This window comes from Chanodichthys erythropterus, chromosome 14 (assembly GCF_024489055.1).
Source record: "Chanodichthys erythropterus isolate Z2021 chromosome 14, ASM2448905v1, whole genome shotgun sequence".
NCBI classification, from domain to species: domain Eukaryota; kingdom Metazoa; phylum Chordata; class Actinopteri; order Cypriniformes; family Xenocyprididae; genus Chanodichthys; species Chanodichthys erythropterus.
The window spans coordinates 23,332,035-23,346,747 of record NC_090234.1 but is presented as its reverse complement, the minus strand read 5'-3'; the positions used below and the strand labels follow the sequence as shown (position 1 = coordinate 23,346,747).

Sequence of the window (14,713 nt, the reverse complement as noted above, 5' to 3'; positions counted from 1 at the left end):
CCGTTGTAGATTAATATTGTAAATAAAGTGATAAATTATGTTTAGGGTGTTTTTTGCGCATACAAAACATTTGCGTTACTACAGTCGCTCCACGTGAAACCACTGGAGTCACATGGAGTACTTTTAATGATGTCTTTACTACCTTTCTGGTAGTTGCATAGGCTGTCAATGGAAGGACAGAAAGCTCTAAGATTTCATCAAAAATATCTTCATTTGTTTTCTGAAGATGAACAAATGTTTAATGGGTTTGGAACAACATGAGGGTGAGTAATTAATGACAGAATTTTCATTTTGGGTGAACTAACCCTTTAATTATTGGAATATTTTGTTCTTCATAAACATTGATATTTTTTCACATTGCAGGACCATTTAAAATAATCCAGGGAAAGCAAATCTGGAGAAGCCCTTTTCTGCCTTAGAGTAAAAAATACTAAAGGTAATTGTGACATTTCTCACAATTGTGACTATTTTACATAATATAGCTTTATATCTTACAATTGCAATTTTATACTTGTCAATGCAACCTTATTTCTCTTAATTGCAACTTTATTTCTTGTGATTGCGACTTTATATCTAGATTTGACTTATGTCACAGTGTGAATTAATATCTCACAATGAGACTATTTCATGTTTTAAACTTTCTCACAATTACCAGTTTTGTTGTTTTTACAGGCAGAAAAAGGTTTCCATACAAAACAGTGATTACAAATGTTGAAAAATGTACTGCACCTAAAATATACAGTTTCCCTTTATACTGTATTGCTGTACACTACCATTCAAAGGTTTGGGGTCAAAGTTTTTTTTTTTTTTTGAAAGCGAGAGAGAGAAAGAGAAAGACTTTTTTATTCAGCAAAGATGCATTAAATTTATCAAATGACAGTAAAGACTTTTACATTGTTACAAAAATATATTTATTTCAAATACTGATTCTTTCTATTCATCAAAGAATCCTGAAAAAAAAAATGTGTCCCAATTTCTACAAAAATAAGCAGGACAACCATTTTCACCAATATTCAATATGCTCACCCAATCAGCATATTAAGGTGATTTCTCAAGGATCATGTGACACTAAAGATATTTCACAATATTACCTCTTTTTACTGTATTTTTGATCAAATAAATGCAGCCTTGGAGAGCATAAGAGGTTATTTTACATCAAAAACATCAATATACATCACTGACCCCAGACTTTTGAATTGTAGTGTAAAAAGTGTAACCCTGGTTTAAAAGTCCATGGACACGTGATGCATATACATTTTATGTAGTGATTACTGTACAGCTGTGAAGCCAGTTCACACTAGGAATGGGCAAAATGACTCAACACATCTTTGTTTGCTTCATCTTCAGTAATGGAAAAAGCATAACAGGTTGCCATATGTTCATGTTGACATTCGCACAGAAAGTATTTATCTCCATTAGTTCTTTTTCCAGTGTGCAATCTGGTATGAATTTTCCCTGTCCCTCAAAGTAGCTCTGTAGAATTTTGGGTGAACCTCAGATTGCTTAAAAAAAGTTTAGCTGGAGTGTAAATGCAGGCTGTTTAGAAACCAGACAAGTCAGTGTCATGCTTTTCTCTTCGTCTGAGACCCGAGCTCATTGATGTAACATAAATCGTTAGCTTATTGAATACTGTTTACCATCAGAAGCAAGTCTGATGAATCTTTTAAAAGTTCCTTTGTTCTTTTAATTAGGATAAGCTAATTGATTATCATCAAAGTCTAGAATGAACAGGATGTTCCTTAACTTCTGAAGTAGGACATTGATAATCCCAGATAAAAAGCCTTCATGTAGTTATTTAATTAAAATAATCAGGTCAGTGGTTAAAAAAGGGTCAGTGCAAGAAAAACTCATTCAGAGCAAAAGGAACATCAGATTCAAATCACATTTGGTAGCTATTCTAAAATTAGTTGAAAGGAATATAACCCTATGTGAGCAATAAAATAAAAAATGGGCTTTTTATGTCTAAAAACAGAAGTTATATTGCTGGTGTATCATCTTTTTGAGTCGTAATTTCAGCTGCAGGTCTGCGGTTAATCAAATTGAAGTCCCCCAAAACCGAGTTTATGGGAAAATCACGTGGTTTTCATAAGTGAGTGAGTCAGAAAGGGCGATGGAAAATTTGAAATCAGAAAATGATGTGTGGTAAACATTTTTGGGAAAACATTTTAGTAAGAATGTCGCACTTTTCAGCTCTCTGCCACGTACCCTCGACTGCTCCACCTGCAATAGCTTCTTTTTTTTTGTTTGTTTTCTTTTTAGTTGCTTTGAGGCACAAAGCAGCCTTTAGAAAGTTTCATCTCGGCTACATCCTTTACAACATTATACAAGAAAATAAGGATATTTTAGAATGGAAACCCTCTTTTGTCCGTCGATTTAGATTAGCGTTTAAAGAAAAAAGGAGACCAGCTCCACATAATGAATCAATATGCATTACAAGAACAAGTCTTGATTTTTCCAGGCAGGTCACATTTGACTCGGTTGCCTGGAGGAAACTGAGAGCTGCGTGTCAGCTGTAACATGCGGACTGATGCCAGTGCTGTGGTCCGTGCAAGGAGGAAGGGAGGGGAGGGATGGGGTTTGGTCTTCTGTCGATGGCAATATGGGTGTGTGGGAGCAGATGGAGTTCTCCAGCTCTTCCTGTGCCAGAGTGTTAAAGCGCTCCACCACGCAGTGTGCCGTCAGACGAGCCTCCGGGTCTTGATCCCAGCACTCTGTTATAGTCGCACACACGAGCTGCATGCCCTAAAACACCAGGCAGAAATGTGCGATTTATGAAGAGAAATGTCAGTAACACTTATATCTCTATATATATATATATATATATATATATATATATATATATATATATATATATATATATATATATATATATATATATATATACAGTACAGTCCAAAAGTTTGAAGATTTTTAATGTTTTTAAAAGAAGTTTTGTCTGCTCACCAAGGATACATTTATTTAATTAAAAATACAGTAAAAACAGTAATATTGTGAAATATTATTACAATTTAAAATAACTGTTTTCTATTTGAATATATTTCACAAAGTAATCTATTCCTGTGATGCAAAGCTGAATTTTCAGCATCATTACTCCAGTCTTCAGTGTCACATGATCCTTCAGAAATCATTCTAATATGCTGATCTGCTGCTCAATAAACATTTAATGTGTACAATTGTACAAAATATTTGTGTACAATATTTTTTTTCAGGATTATTTGATGAATAGAAAGTTCAAAAGAACATTAGAATGATTTCTGAAATGATGCTGAAAATTCAGCTTTGCATCACAGGAATAAATTACTTTGTCAAATATATTTAAATAGTACACGGTTATTTGTAATAATATTTCACAATATTACTGTTTTTTACTGTATTTTTAATTAAATAAATATAGCCTTGGTGAGCAGACAAAACTTCTTTTAAAAACATTAAAAATCTTAGTGGTTCCAAACTTTTGGACTGTACTGTATGTCTATCTTTATCTATATCTATATCTATCTATATATCAGAGATAGATATATAGATGTGCACATAAAAAAAATGTATTAAACATATATTTTAGTATTTTAAACATGTGAATCTATCATGCATATATTTTAATATTGCATTTTATGAATAATATTGCATTATATGTATATTTATTCACTATATATTTGATGTATATGTATATGTTATCAGTTTCATCAACATCCAGTTATAATTGTGTACCCACTGGATGTGTCGTCCAGCTCGCTGGAATATCTGGTCGTCCTCTGTCTCTTAACACCAGGTCTCTCATGCTGTCTACACAAGGTTGCTCACACACCTTAGAGCCAAATGGGGGTTCATAACTCTTTACCTCTGTTGAAAAGAAAACAAGTCTTATAGTATGCTTTTCACTTCAAAAAAAATTACCATTGAGAACTTTACTTGCCTCCTATGACGTCACACCTAGAGACCATTTCCCACAGCACCAGGGCCATGGAGTAGATATCAATCTGTTTGAAGGACTCCAAGTCCTCAAGATTCACCCTGGACTCCAGAACCTCAGGGGCCATATAGCGTGCTGTCCCCACCTACAGGATATGGACCATGTGATTTAAATTGGACAACTCTGCCAAATTTAATTACCAATGGTTTCATGTGATTACATTTGTGACCTTAACAAATCAACCACAGAGCTTTTAGGTTACACTCAAATAGCTTGAAGAAATGATCACCATGCCCACAGCAGTTCTGCCCACTCAGATGATGCATTTAGAAATCATTTGGTTTGGGATGGATGTTTTCTTTGTGTGTAAAATGGATGCAACATTTGAGGGCTATGGCTATTTTCCGATACCTAGAAAGCTGCCTACGCAGGCATTATAAGCATGATTATGTTGTCTTCTAGCATTCCTTGTTTTGACCAAATTCTGAGAAACTACTGAAATCTGTTTCCTAGGCGCCATTTATCAGACGTAGTCGCTGCCAATGTGCAGCCATCTAAATTGTCCCAAATTTTAAGATTATCTGAGCCAATATTCTCGTGGGCAGTGCCTCCGTCATGTAACGTGGTTGCACTTCGGGTGACCCAAGTTTGAGTCCTGGCTCTGGGACCTTTCCTAATTCTGTCCCCCTCTCTGTCCCACTTTGCGTCCTGTCTGTTTTCTGAACTATCCTATCTAAATAAAGGCAAAAACAGAAAAAATATATTTTTTTTTAAAGAAATTACTCACGTTTATTCAGTTGGATGCATTAAATTGATAAAAAGTGACAAGACATAATATTAAGAAAGATTTCTTATTCAAACAAATGCTGTTCTTCTAAATCTTTAGCTCATTGAATAATCCTGAAAAAAAATATATATATATCACGGTAGCACAGCAAAAATCAGCATATTAGAATGATTTCTGAAAGATCATGGAAGAAGACTGGAGTAATGATGCTGAAAATTCAGCTTTGCCATCACAAATATATTTTTTATTCAATTGTAATAATATATCACAATATTACTGTTTTTAGTAATGGTAAGCTTGGTCAGCATAAGAGACAAAAACATAAAACATTTTAAAAACAAAAAATCTTACTGACCCCAGACTTTGGAATGGTAGAGTACTTGTTTAGATTCAATACCATAAAGTATTGATAATAAAAAATGTACTATTTTACCCAATATGTTTGTATGCTGCATATATGCATATCAGATTATCATGTAATTGGCTTACCAACAAAAAATATGTAGAGCGTTACAAATATCTGACTCTTTTGAGGTTTAATTTCATTTGGGATGCCGCCTTAGATGGCAACTAGTTACGTAGGCAGCAGACATCACGGCAGCTAACTAGATTTTTTTTTTTTAAAGTTATATTTATGGGCCTTTTTTCATAGAGGACCGTTGAGAGCAGACAGGAAAGCATTGGGCAGAGAGAGGGGACAGGATCGGCAAAGGACCTCGAGACGGGAATCGAACTCGGGTTGCCGTGAATGCATTTGCACCGTATGTCGGCGCACTAACCACTAAGCTATCGGCGCCGGCGCTCACTAGATTATTAATCAGAGCCAATATTTTGTCCTTCCTACCTGTCCACTGTTGGCAAAATCATCAACGGTGAGGGAGAGGTCGAGTCGCAGAGCCAGTCCGAAGTCACAGAGCGCACACTCGCTGTGGTTCTTCAACACGATGTTGCTGCTCTTCAGGTCTCTATGGGCGATGGGCACTTTTGGTGTGCCGCAGGGCGTTGTGTCACTGTGCAGGTGCGCCAGGCCTCTCGCTACAGAGCCTGCCAGTGAACACAGCTCGGTCCATGTGAGGACATGGCCAGCTAGAAAGTCCTGAAGGTTGCCCATGTTATAATAGGCCATGATGAGCCAGTATTGCCTCTGGGAGGCAGCAGCAGTACCACCCCGCTCCTCAGCCGTCAGGAACTGCACCACATTCTCATGTTTTAAATTGGCATCAGAGAATATGGCTCTTTCGTTACACCATGAGGAATACTCCACCGCCGGGAAGATCTTAACAGCCACCGTTTCGTACTGCCCACCCTCATTATGACTGAGCCGTGCCCGCCACACCTCTGCGAATCGCCCCTTACCCACCAGAGCCTCCAGCTGAATGGGCAGCTGCTCTGTGTTGTGGTTTAGGTTATTGGCACAAGTCGATGATATTTCTGAATTTACGTCATCGCTGAGGGATGACAGCTTGCCACGGTAATCGCTGCCATTTACTTGGCCCTCGGCTGGATCCAGAGACTGGTAGTGTGTGCGCCGTGGTCCCCAGTCTTTGGGTTTCTTGCCAGGCTGACGTGTGCGGTACAAATAAAAAGCCATGGTGGCAATGACAGCTACCAGAAGGGGTGGAACCAAGCTTATGACTACTACTGGAATGACGTCTTTAGACTTCAGCTTTGAGAATCCTGGGAAAAAAAGGGATTGATTACATTAGCACACATGGGCTCTGTTCCCAACCCCATTGAAGTGCCTTGCTACAGTATATAGACAGCTGCCTTTTAAAAGAGCATCCTGACTGAAATGCTACTTCATAAGTGGTTGATTTGGATAGCCAACAAAGGCATTTGGGGCTCGACTCATAAATCGTTTTAACAGAGTGTTAACATTTTGCTAAATTAATATTGTTCTAATAAGCTAAACAATACATAATACAAAAATACTATTTTAGTTATATTGTTCATAATTATATATTGAATAATTTTATCAAAACTTTTCTGTACTGAAAGAAAAATATTTAAGTGTTGTCAAATGATTATATATATGTATACACACACACACACACATACATATATAAATATATATATATGTATATGTATATATATATATAATATATATATATAATATATATATATATATACACACAAACTTTTATGTTAGATGCGATTAATCGCGATTAATCGATTTGACAGCACTAATGTTAATAATCTTTTTTTTTGTCTACCATCTTGGAGGATTTTTTTTCACTAAACTCATTGCAGTGGATTATGGGATTGACTTGGGATTATTAACATTAGTGCTGTCAAATCGATTAATCGCGATTAATCGCATCTACCATAAAAGTTTATAAATATATATATGTACACACACACATATATTTATATATTTGTGTGTGTGTGTATATATATATATATATATAATATTTACAAACTTTTATGTAGATGCGATTAATCACAATTAATTGACTTGGCAGCACTAATGCTAATAATCATTTTCTTTTTGTCTACCATCATGGAGGATTTTTTTTCACTGAGCTCATTGCAGTGGATTATGGGATTGACTTCTCTGCATGTTTATAAATAATATATACATTTTATTTTTAAAAATGTTGAATAATGCGTGGGTGGTGGGCAAAAACTAATAAAACATTATATTAAAAAGATAAGATGCTTCCTTAGAATTTGGCCAAAAGTATCTTGCTAGGCACATTATCATAATAATGCACCTTTGATGCCTTAATATGCTGCCTACATAGGAAGCTCAGTGGGTTTTGAAATAGAGCCATGGTTATGGATTGCAAAGCAAAAAGTTTTAACCAAAAAAGAGTTTTAGTAGTGTTGAAATATTCATTTGATTGTACTACTTTTCATAACATACCATTGGCTCCTTTGTCGAAGATGAGTCTGTCGTTGCACTCATGATCTCCTATACAGCCGCAGATGAAGAGCAGGCCGTCTTCAGAGGGCTGAGGTGTCATCAAACACTCTTTGGAGGAGTAGTTTGCTAGCATTATGTTCTCCAGCATATCCTTCGGGTTATAACACAGCGTCCGCACGCTCATGCTCACATTGTCCTTCTTCCTGTGAGAAAAAAATGTCAGAAACATCACTTTAATTGATAAAAAAGTGAGAAAATTCTTCAAAAAGATATCTCCTGTTCCTGTGATGAAATTGAGAATGAAAATTAACCAGGGAATCCCTGCTCAGAGGTGCACTTTGTTCTTTATGCCAGAGTCTAAACTTTCCTGTGAGTTATAAATGTGTTTGCTGTTTATCCTGCATTAGAGGAGTCTTTATTTGAGCCCTCAGAGAAGAGCCTCTTCTTTTTACACACAGCTTGCTGCTACTGCAGTCACTCAAAGGTCACTTCAACTGGCTTCTTCATAGGCTGAGAAGGGTGGAACTGGCTTAAAAGGAAATCTCTTGAAAAGTGACCCATATTACACTACAGATCCCAAGCGCTTTAAGGCAGCTAAATCCTTATTCAATGGGACCATATTGAAATTCAGCACTAAACTTTTTAGAAAATATTTCATCCAGAATATGGTCAAATTGTAGTTTCCAGCACAATTTAATCAGTAACACAGTATTGCAGCAACACTGAAACAAACAAAAAAAAAAGAGTGTGATAAGTGTTTTCCAGTTACAGAACAAATGATTTGGTTCATTTCAGTGAATCAAAAGCATGCAGTGCAACCTTTCTGCTTTCCATTTGGAAGGGCTCATCCCTATGCCCTAATCCCTTCAAAGGGTTTACCCTACAAAGTGAGAGCTTCGAAGGGATGAAGGGTGTAGGGGTCAAAAAAACTCTTCTTTTGGAACGCACTTCAGCGTCATCAAGGAGTAGTAGACTGTGCAAGCTGCGCCCATTGTTTATGGTTAGTTTATTTATTTTAGGTTTATCGCACCATATTGTATATTGTATCTATGTATTTTAAACATTTGAATGGACTGATAAATGGAGCTGTAAAGTATTTTTGTTGAAGTACAATGTCGTTTTGACCATAATAATGTACCAAATCTAACTCGTTTAAATATTACAGTAGTATAGAAAAATACTATACATACTAAATAGGTAAAATCGAACTCCTAACCTCCTGTACCCATTCTGTGACGCCAAACAACTTCCTTGTGCAAAGGATCATGGTGGCCTGAAGTGTCCATCAGTTGTACCCTTCGAAATCCTTCATTCCGAAGGGCCCTTTGAAGTGGCCAATTTTGAGCACTTCAGTTTGGAACGACCCTTCAATATGGCGGCCGTGATTATTTTCACTCCAAAGTGCCTTCGGAGGGCGATAGATCCCGTTTGGAATGCACCGATAGTCTGTCTCCTCATGAACTAAAGATTCGAATGGGTTGGCTCTTTTTACTGAATCAAATACATACTGTACAGCTTACAACTTTGACTGAGATAGTGAGACCTAAATTAGTACAGTTACTGACTGTTCATATTACAATGTGTATTTAAAGATGCACATTATGCATTAGTATTTTATAAAAATTAATAATGTTACCACATTTTTTGTTTGTTTAGTATTGTTTTGTAGTGCTGTAGTATTTAGTGGGTTAAATATGGACAAACCCAACCACTGGTTTAAAAAATTTAATTAAAACATTTAAACCAACGGTTGGGTTTGACAATATTTTACCCATATTTGGACTGAAACAACAGCATTTTTAGAGTGTATTATTGAAGTTATCTCATCATTTGCAAGACTTTCTCCAAAATATTTATTCCTTAAAAGTATTAAAAACCATTAATGGAATTAAGGAGACGATTCTCAATATCTAGTAATCATCTTGGTGTCTTATAATGTACTGCAGAGGCTATGCTGAGATTTTAAGCCATTCAGTTGTGCCTTAGAGAACAGAGTTCATACTACCAAACTCAATTATACACGTCACATATGCATACTTCAAATTTTGCTGTGGACTTACCATATGGCTACACACACTTCTTCAGTCAGAGTACAGTAAGAAGTCAGACTGCAGTTGCTCATGCAGACGTTGTCTTCACATACAGGACTCGAGTGGTCACACCATTTACAGAGGTTGGTCTTTATGAGGGTGAAACTCTGCACCTGCAACACTGCAATAGGGACAGACCATAGGTATTTTATAATTTACACAATATTAAAAAAAAAAAAAAAAAAATTTCTTAATTGAAGATTTTGGACAGTTGACAAATAACATGATTATATAACATGGTAAAAATGTATATGTGTAAATATCTTGTTTTTCTGCAACATTTTAGCTTATTTATATATATATATATATATATATATATATATATATATATATATATATATATATATATATATATATATATATAGAACTAACCATTTAATTTGGAATTTTAAAAATTAAATTAAAATTTTAATATTTTGAATTTGTTTTGGTTTTTCGTCATTTTTAATAGTTATTGATTTAAAAATATATATGTTTATATAGTTTTTATACATTTTTATTTCAGTTTTAGTTATTTTAGTACATCAAGTTAAAGTAAATGCAAATTAGAAATGTTGACTAGCTGAAATAAAATAAGTTGAAGCTTTTATTTCAGTTAACATTAATTTTTTATGTAGTTAATATAATAATAAGTTAATATAATAATTGTATGATACATTAAAAACTTAAGCCAAAACTCAATAGAAATTCATAAAATATAGACGATGGCCTTGGGAATCTCAAAGAAAAATGATTTATTGCATAAGCGCACAAATAACTAATGCGTGCAGTCAAAACGGTCTAATAATGATGAAACCGATTGCAATGCAAAGTTATAAGAATGAAAGCTGTAATGACAGCTGCAATCAAGACAGCATTTAAGAGCAAATCTTTAAGCTACGTGACCCATCTGGAGTTCATAAATCTCTAATTGGATTTGGATGAATGTAGTATATGGCCTGGTGTGTGTATTTGGTTTGGTGCACACATCACTGAAAGCATGTGTATTCATGAGAGTGTCAGGAGTTCCTGTGGTTAAGTGGGATAAGCCTGAATTCCTTCCCACGCACACTGTCTCTTCTGTCCTGATACTACCACATCACGACAATATTAATTGTTTATTAAAAGCAGATGAGGGGTGGGAGCCGTTTCGCTGAAGGAGTGCAGCGACCTTACAGTAAACAGTATTAAAAGAAAGAGCAGAGATATTTAACACAGACTTCCAGATGTCCGCTGATGCCAACCATCAAAATATACAACAGAGAGGGAGAGAGAGCTCTTGCATGAAGTAGTGAGGGACATGAAGGGAGAAAGAGACAACAGAGAGAGAGAGAGAAAAAAAAAACTTAGGGGTAAGCACAAAAGCCCCCCTTCTATAAACTTTAAAGTAATTAAACTCTGCAGCAACTGCTCCAGAAATAAATTGAAGCCAGAAGCGCTCACACTGGCCAAGTTTGAAGCTCAACCCCTCTGTGCTTATGGGAAAACCAATGGCTGTGTGCTTACAAGAGATGCTGGCCTGCAATTATTTGGTTTGCACTCAAGCAAGTTAGTTCCCTATTTGTAATTCAAGTATGATAATGAATATATGTAATAATATGTAATATATTAATGTGTGTATTTACACAGTATAGCAGTTTTCTGTAATAAAATGATACTGGTATTAAAACGGTAAATAGTAAAATAGTATTTGAAAGCCTAAATATATTTCAACTCAGGTCAACTCTTTCTCTCAATCTCTCAAGAAACATTTATTATTATTATTATCAATGTTGAAAACAGTTGTGTACAATTTTTTCAGGATTATTTGATGAATAGAAATGCATTTATTGGAAATATAAAGTTTTTGTAACATTATCACTACCGTTCAAAAGTTTGGGGTCAATAATATATATATATATATATATATATTTTTTTTTTTAAATGAATACTTTTATTCAGCAAAGATGCATTAAATTGATCAAAAGTGACATTATAGACATTTATAATGATGCAAAAGCTTTATATTTCAGATAAATGCTGTTCTTTTGAACTTTCTACTCATCAAATAATCCTGAAAAAAATGGTACACAACTGTTTTCAACATTGACAATAATAATAAATGTTTCTCGAACAGCAAATCAGCATATTAGAATGATTTCTGAAGGATCAATGTCACATGATCCTTCAGAAATCATTCTAATTTGCCAATTTGCTGTTCGAGAAACATTTATTACTGGAGTAATGATGCTGAAAATTCCGCTTTGACATCACAGAAATAAATTACATTTTAAAATATATTCAAATAGAAAACAGTTATTTCAAATTGTAAAAATATTTCACAATATTACTGTTTTTGCTGTGTTTTGGATCAAATAAATGAAGCCTTGGTAAGCAGAAGAGACTTCTTTTAAAAACATTAAACAATCTTATCGTTAAAAAAGTTTTGACCATATACATATACATTTTTTTATATTATAATATATATTTTATATTTATATATATTTCACAAAAACATTTTTAAATAATAAAAAAATAGATCTGCTGTTCAAAATAAACCAAATAACTGACTTATACATCTAAAAATGTATATATATATATATATATATATATATATATATATATATATATATATATATATATATATATATATATATATATATATATTCCTCCTATATTCTTATTATAGAATATAGTATAATATATAATATATTCCTCCTATATTCTTTCTATATTCTTATTCTTTCGCATGCCATAAAGCATTTTCAGGGGCCCCAGTATGCAGTAATCAAACTATCCCACTGGGTGGCAGATTTCCAAGTTTTTCCAATTCCTCTTAAACTCAGCTTGATCCCTGAAAGCATTTCCTGATATTAAATGAATAACAGTACAGTGAAAGCAGCACTGGCATAACTGTCGCATTCATGACAAACAGATGTCTTCAGAAGTTGCTGTTTTAATGTTGACTGTGGCTCCCATACACTCCATGAGTGCCGTTTCAGTGTTAAGGAGGGTGAAGGGCCTGTCCCTATAACTCACTGATAAGAGGCGCAATCTCTCGTCACTGCCAGAGAAATGTTGTTATCTCATGCCAAGTAATAAGAATCAACCATTTATCATCATTCAGAACAAGATGCCTCTCCTCCACGGGTACCATGCAAACCCATGCCTACTAAGAACAACTTCTTGGACTCAAGGCAAACAAAGGAGAAAAAGAAAGTCTGTGTCCACTGAGAGGTCACTAGGGTTGGGTTAGGCCCAGTCAGCATTGTACCCTCTGTTTAAGTCATTACAATATTGCCATTGTGGGCAATCATGATAACAAAGCAGAGCAGCATCAAGGGATCTAGATGGATGTCTTTGTATTTTTATGTACAGTCTCTCTGTGCGGTCACATTCGCACACACTGACACTAGTGGCCTTTCCATATTTCCCAGATTTTTCTTAGAGTCGTTTCAGACAACAGATGGGTTATGATGATAAGTGAGGCCGAGAAGTGATAGTTTTCTTCTCTCCGCCCACATGGTAATATTTCATAATTGTTGTTGTAAGTGGAGCTACTCTACACACACCCAAACCGTTTAAGGAGGCCCCTAAGATCATTTGGATTCTCAAGACTTGGTTTCCCTGTTGGAACTTTCCTAGCATCGTGTTGTTTTCATGCGGTCGTGCATGGCATCTTTTATGCCCATTGTAGAGATTCTGTTTTTAATTAAACGCATATTTTTGGACTCGCAACACAATCATGTATGCAGATTTCTTATAGTAGCCTATACCTATATAAAAAAAAAAATACAAAAACTTTCAATGGTGTCCAACTGATTTTTATACTGTACTGACTTTAGATGGAAACTTTTCTAAAAAAAAAAAGAAAAAAAAGAAGGAAATATGATGGACATTATATATTTTGGACTTCTCAGGAGGTTCTTAGCTTTTTTATTTACAATATAGATATGGTCATAATTTTATATTTTATTTTTAAAGATCATAACAAGGAATTCAAATATAATATTAATAATTATTCCAGAATACTAGATTATACAATTATTTTCCTCACTTAAAATTGTGATTTATTCAATAAAAAAAAAAAAATCTTACATAAAAATCTACATTTATTCCTTCATTTCTTTTAGCACTAATGTATCAATCAAACCTATATAAGAAATGTGCAGCAATCAGGAGGCAAAATCACTTTGGATGATGCTTCAGGAATTCAATCAAACTATAAAACTGTATAACTTATTATTCAAATCAATCAAACTTGAACTTTAATATGATTTACTGCATTTGCAAGCAAACCAAAATAACTGCTTTTCATGGAAGTCATTTTAATGGTGTATTTTAAACAGACTTTAAACTTTTAACCAACCAGTTTATGGTAATCCATAGACTAACAGTGGTGTGATTTTGTTTCTGTAGTCAAATGAAGTATTTTTTGCTTAGTTTATAGGCTATATTAGATATTATCTTGAGTGTCAAAGAAGTTTTGCACACAAACTCAAAGACAAAGCTGTGATGCGTGGAGCCTCCAGACAATGAAAGCAGATCGAGAGAAGTGAAGATCTACTCACGACAGAAACACAGAAGAACAGATGTTTGAGCCCACAAACTGCAGCCTCCGCGATCCATAATGCCTCACAATCCCAAGATCCCAAACTGTTCAAGCGATTCCGTTATTTTCTTTATCTGCTCGTGTCAAAGACACAGATAAGCTCATCTGTAAGAGAGTTCTGGATTGTGTGTGTGTGTGTATGACTGAGTTCCGTGTAGGCGGATCCAGATGTTTTTAATCCAGATGTGAGTGAGAACGGATCCGCCCAGGAACTCACATTTATCAATGCACGATTCACAATATAGGCTACAGAGGGAGCGATGAACAACAGTCCAGCTTGTGGTGAAAAGCACAAAACCTCCAATCTATCACCAATCTAAGTTCTTTCTTTCTTTCTTTCTTTCTTTCTTTCTTTCTTTCTTTCTTTCTTTCTTTCTTTCTTTCTTTCTTTCTTTCTTTCTTTCTTTCTAATAATAGCCTAATAATAATAATAATAATAATAATAATAGGTCTAATTCCATATAGGCCTAGGTAATTTCTTTTTTTCCAA

At 34.7% G+C, this 14,713-nt stretch overlaps 1 protein-coding gene across 1 annotated transcript; it reads right to left on the bottom strand.

Moving 5' to 3' along the window:
- Positions 1–45: 45 nt before the first annotated feature.
- Positions 46–14,408, bottom strand: tgfbr2l (transforming growth factor beta receptor-like). The gene is made up of 7 exons (XM_067409364.1): positions 14,183–14,408; positions 9,624–9,774; positions 7,564–7,766; positions 5,542–6,374; positions 3,914–4,055; positions 3,713–3,840; positions 46–2,742 (listed from the first exon to the last, which is right to left on the bottom strand). The coding sequence occupies exons 1-7, from the start codon at positions 14,238–14,240 to the stop codon at positions 2,464–2,466; spliced, it is 1,794 nt and encodes a 597-aa protein (XP_067265465.1). The 5' UTR covers positions 14,241–14,408; the 3' UTR covers positions 46–2,463.
- Positions 14,409–14,713: the final 305 nt, after the last annotated feature.

Bases quoted from the DNA above. Each gene is read 5' to 3' on its own strand.
- tgfbr2l (XM_067409364.1), bottom strand. From the start codon at position 14,240: ATGGATCGCGGAGGCTGCAGTTTGTGGGCTCAAACATCTGTTCTTCTG. The intron at 9,775-14,182 runs GTGAGTAGATCT...TCCCTATTGCAG, and splicing joins TGTTCTTCTGTGTTTCTGTC to TGTTGCAGGTGCAGAGTTTC. The intron at 4,056-5,541 runs GTAGGAAGGACA...CATATCCTGTAG, and splicing joins ATTTTGCCAACAGTGGACAG to GTGGGGACAGCACGCTATAT.